This window comes from Alligator sinensis, unplaced genomic scaffold (genome assembly GCF_000455745.1).
Source record: "Alligator sinensis unplaced genomic scaffold, ASM45574v1 scaffold458_1, whole genome shotgun sequence".
Lineage (NCBI taxonomy): Eukaryota > Metazoa > Chordata > Crocodylia > Alligatoridae > Alligator > Alligator sinensis.
In genome coordinates, this window is record NW_005841944.1 from 1,102,144 (window position 1) to 1,107,671 (window position 5,528).

The 5,528-nt window shown below is 39.9% G+C and overlaps 1 protein-coding gene across 12 annotated transcripts in view; it reads right to left on the reverse strand.

The window, feature by feature from the left end:
- APBA2 (amyloid beta precursor protein binding family A member 2) overlaps window positions 1-5,528 on the reverse strand; it is a 265,914-nt gene that overhangs the window by 52,154 nt on the left and 208,232 nt on the right. For all 12 annotated transcript variants that reach the window (XM_025199452.1, XM_025199458.1, XM_025199454.1 and 9 more), the window contains one exon: window positions 2,443-2,588. In XM_025199452.1, coding sequence (XP_025055237.1) covers window positions 2,443-2,588 — 146 coding nt within the window. The remainder of the gene's footprint in view (window positions 1-2,442; window positions 2,589-5,528) is intronic.

Genomic DNA, 5,528 nt, shown 5'->3' on the forward strand with positions numbered 1-5,528 from the left:
ATCCTAAAACCGCTCGTCACCCACAGAGCAAGTTTTGTACAAGACATTACAGACTTTCTACGGAAACTTAAAAACATAGACCACCTTCCCAGCAACACACTCCTAGCCACCATGGACGTTACCAGCCTATATACCAACATCCCACACCAGGATGGCATCCAAGCCTGCCTTACATATCTACAGGAACAAGATTACAACTCAGAATACAGACTCAAAGATATTACTGACCTTATACACTTCATCCTCACATGCAACAATTTCACTTTTAATAATCAACACTTCCTCCAGATGATGGGAACAGCTATGGGCACCAAAATGGCCCCACAGTATGCCAACCTTTTTATGAGCCACCTGGAAGAAGACTTCCTCTAGAACTGCACCATCAAACCCTTGCTATACTTAAGATATATCGATGACATCTTCATCATTTGGACTGAAAACCTACAATCTCTGATTGAGTTCCATCAGAAATTCAACAATCACCATCCCTCCATCCGACTTTCTCTATAATACTCCAGCACCAACTGCACATACCAACTGCTGAAACTTCCTTAGCCTGACGAAGGGTTTTTGAACCCGAAAGCTAGCTCAATAATTATTTTCCAACTATTTGGGTTGGTCTAATAAAAGATACTAGATTCACCCAAGGAACCTTGTCTGCCTATGTCCTTAGACCAACATGGCTACAACCTACACCCCTGTTTATAACTGTTAAACACTCACATAAAATTCATGTTCATAAAGCTCAGTATGTTTTGCTAAAGGTGGTATTTTGTGTGATAAAGCAAGGAAAATTAAAGATGCCCATTCAATTGTGCAATCCTTTATTAGCAGCATTGAAAGCCCACCAAATGTTGTTCCCGGATCCCATGATTTCCTAATCTCAATACCGTTTTGCACTTAGCTGCAGTTCCAACTTCAGATGCCTCAGGTACGCATAGATTGAAACATCTTCAAATTTCATCCAAACCAGAATACTGCATACCCCATGTATACACTCTATTACCCCATTTTTGCACTCTGCACAAGTGAGCGTGCCTCTGATTTCAAGTATATCAGGGCACTGATTTCCTAATATTTCTCACTTCAGCTACACTGATTTGCACTCCATTCCAAGTGCACCTCAAACTCTTGAGAATGCATATTTACAAAAGGTCTAAGAAGAGAAACTCATAAATGTAGCTCTGGGTAGCAGCATTATTCTGTTAACTTGTACAAGTCAGTTCTCTTTCCTTCCCATGACAACTGTAGCCACATTTATTATATGTATAGATCAAACTACTCTACATAATATATAGCTGAAGTCTTCTAACACCATAGGCCAGTGATTCTCAATCACAGTGCCATGGCACTGGTAGGCATGCAAATATGATTCACAAGATAAACCTGGAGATTTCAAACAGAAATTCATAGTGTTAAAACCATTCTGCCCTGTTGTGGTCTTTGTCTGCGATCAAAAAATGACTGAAAACTAAGAGTTGGCATTTTCCAACCAGTGCCTCGACTATAAAGAAGGGTGCCTCAAATCTAGAAAGTTTTAGAACCACTACCATAGACTAAGTGAAACCTGAGAGTTTAACAACAGTGTTAATTTACAAAACTGTTCTTTGGTGTTGGATCACAAATTAAGCTCATGTGTTGCCAGTGACTTCTCAAGCCTCTCTTGAGCCGGTGTCCAAGGCCTGGACAGTTCATAGACGTACAAATTTAAGGCCTTTCTGTCTTTTCTAAAAGCCAAATCAAGCTTCAGTCAAGATATGTCCATTGCTGAGATGATCTGACCCAAGCTAGATTATCTCCAAACATGCCACTTCTGCCAATGAACTGATTTTAAATTAAATATGTAGGTTTTCTAATTAGCATTGAGATCTACATATTTCAAACAACATATTCATGCAAATGAGATATAATAGGACAGATCTATTTAAAATGGTTCTACACACAAAATAAAATATATTTTTGCATGCCTGTAAAAAAAAAAAAGTAAAATATTTACATGAAAATTCAAAGTTTTAAAAAGACAAAAAGACAAATCTGCCTTCCTGCCTTAAGAAATTAATCATTTGATGCATCTGAAATGCTTTCTTCAACTCTTAAAATTTTACTTTAACATGGTGACAGGAAGGAATCAATCATAAACAGGTCTCCTGTGCTTTGCAGTTGGAATGTTTTCTTATTACAGTCTGGATTTTGCCTTCAAAACTTACTCTGTGCATATGGCTTTAGAAGCAATTTAGAATAACTTCTGTAGAGAAGCTATTCCTCTGAGACTTTGTATGTACTATATACTAAGCACTGGAAACAGTGAGAGCTTTTACAGCATCATCACTGTACTCACTTGAGTGCATCTCAAAGTCAATTTAAAGCTGCATATTTTAGACTATTTAGAGTTCAATTATCAAGGGATCAGAGACCTTTCTACAGACCATAAAAACCTCCTACCTTGACACGGCTCACTGCCTCTTGAGCTTGCATCATTCTTATGTTTTTGGAAGGGTTACGTTCTGAAAGCAGTTGTGTAGAACCCAAGTAATTGGCTGCAAAGATGATTCCATCAATGAGATCTTCAGGTTCACAGGGTCCTGGAACTGATGTAACAGATATACAATTATTTCCTTCCAACGGCGTGGAGGGAGATAAAAAGCTTAAGGGAAAGTATCAAACACCTGTACACCCTTTTCTTAAAGTACTTCCTTTTCTGCCACTGCCTAATTAGAACCAACACTGCACCATACAGATCATATTAAACAATACACTTGTTTTTCAAAATTATAGGAAACAATGTGTGGTATTAAAAACCTGTATAATGTTTTGATCTGGAAGTTGCGGAAAATTTTCTCTCAGTCCCATGGTGGTTAAATGCATTAGATTTCTTATCAAGGTGCTTATACAAACTTGGGTCCCATTAATATTATGTTCATAATATATCGTATTCATGAGAAATCTTATCTGTGGAACTAAATGTCTTTTGATAGGAATTCCTGGAATCCAGGTTTATAAAGAAATGTAAAAAAAACCTATACTCTCCAAACCCATTGGCAACCACAATACAACTTAGATTGTCCTAATGCCCGATTCCCTCTATGGTGAATAAGTGAAAATCAGCCAGGATACCAAAATAAATGATGTAGGGGTCAAATGTCTATGCATCCTACCCAATATGCAAGAGTGGCATTTCATTACTATGGTAGACAGTAATGACAAAAGAGGTACGCATCTGACAAGACAATATATCCACTTCTTTGAAAAGAAAGAAAAGCTAGCAAGGATATCCCATGGCTGTCTCTGATATTTCTATTTTAAAATGATACAGTTATGATGCATTCCATAATTTTCTAGAGTAGTGGTTCTCAAATGATGTTCTCAAAAACCCTTTCAGGGGTGACACAGTGGTGCTGCTGCTGCCGCCATGCTGCAGGGGGAACTGCTCCACCTGCCTAGCACAGAGCCAGATCATGAAGCAGCTATGACAAGAGCACCTTCCCTAGCTGCAGCCCCTCATGGTCCAATTCCACAGTCTCTCCCAAAAACAGAGGCACGTGGAGTGGGTGGAACTGTCCCAAGTGCCTCTGTTTCCTGGAGGAGCACTGGGAAGGACTGCGCCAAGAGTGGGAACTCCTGCCTCAGCCACTTCTTGATTTGGTTATGCAGGTGGCACCCAGCTTAATTCCACCTGGCCGTGGCAATGTTGCGGCTGCACCCCAGTTGAGGACCACTGCCCTAAGGAAAGGAGAATTGACTGACAGGCTAACAGAGCACATGGTAATCTTATGCTTATGTAAAAAGAAAAAAAACAATCAGCTTATTCTAGGAAGCCTTGCTCCCACTCAGGCACAGGTTGCCATTTTTAAAGGGTTCACAAACTCTTACTTCCTGTAAATCCAAGAGATGAAATATGTGTTATATAAGCGAGGACAAACCAAATCCATTTGAATTAATTTAATTCAGCATTTTACCTTTATTCCGCTCGCAAAATCCCAGTCATATCTACAGAAGTCTTTCACAAGAACAGAATGTTCTTTATTTTATTTTCCTGTCTAGATTTCACTCCCATCTCAGTTAACATGGTGTAAATCAGGAGTAATTCCCCTGGAATTAACTATTTCTTGTGTAAGCAACAGAAAAATCAAACTGTTGATTTTCTGTTGTTATTTTTTTTAACATGAGTGTGAGCAGGAACAATTGAACTGCTGCTGTCTTGTGCTGCTGTGGGAAAAGGATAATGTTACTGAATAAGTAATTACTTAGTAAGATCGGGTGTCAATTGCAGTGTTGCCAAATTCAGGAGAGCTACACTTACTCTAGAAAGGTTGAGAACCACAGCTCTAGAGTTACAGAATAAATTTTGTATGCAAATACTTAAAGAAATTAGGAAGTTGATGATAGACAAGAGCACTTAATGCAAGTGATAATTAGAAATGTAGGTGTTAACCCCACACTAAGAGCTCATGTATTGAATATACTTAATTTAGTAAACTGCCAAAAAAACAAGCCCAAAACCAGGAGAGAGAGAACAAATGTAAACTATTAGGAAAGGCTACAAGTACAAGCATCAAGGAAGCCCTGCTAAATGTTAATTTGGCAGAGGTAGGACGAACATAACAGATTTTATAAGGACACATTCAATAGAAAAGGTCATCTTTCACATAGGGGATTATTCCCCATACAACTAATCTTCATTGGGCTTAATAAAGTAAGGGCAGATCATGCTGTACCAAATCATGATATAGCTGGGAGTTATGGCAAAAATGTTCACTAGTGCATGAACAGCATGTGCTCCTGGCAGCTGGGGGGGCATGGCTGCGGCAGCAGGAGTGTGGCAGTGGGAGCTTGGCAGCAGTCAGAGGGCAGCTCCCGCAGGCTCCGCCAACACTGTCTTTTTGCAAGGGGTGCACCGCCACGCTCAGGGAGTGCACGTGCACCCACAATGCTAGTGTAGTCGCCCCTACACTAGTGACAAGAATACTGGAGGACACTCATAATCTTTGCTTTAAGCCATGACTACCACTGAATTTCAGGACTAACAACATCCACAACAGGAAACAAAATTATAACTCTGCTCTTTGTCTGGACCTGAAATCAGGAACTGATTTAGACAGACAGCTTTCAGGCTGGTACAGTTTATACCAACCAAATAACTGGAGGGATAAATTCATCTGCTCAACATGATGACAGCCCCAATAGCCTGCCAAGGATCAGCACTAAAGGCAACTTTACAGCAGGACACATGTATGCACGATGGTATCAGGTAGCAGCTAAAGAGGAGGACTAAGCGGCCAGAGCAAAGGAAAACTAGAGTCAAAGAGGAAGAGAAAAGATATAAGGAATGGCAAATTTTCTTTGGTGAATATTTTCCAAATGGAAGACTCAGCACTTTAAGACTATGTACACTAGGCCTGTGCAAAGCAGCTAGTATTTGCTTTGGATTCAGATTCAGCCGATTCGGGGGACAGTGATTCGATTTGGTGATTCGAATCACTGTCCCGAATCAATTCGGCTGCACCTGATTCAGAGATTCAGCTGCTGCC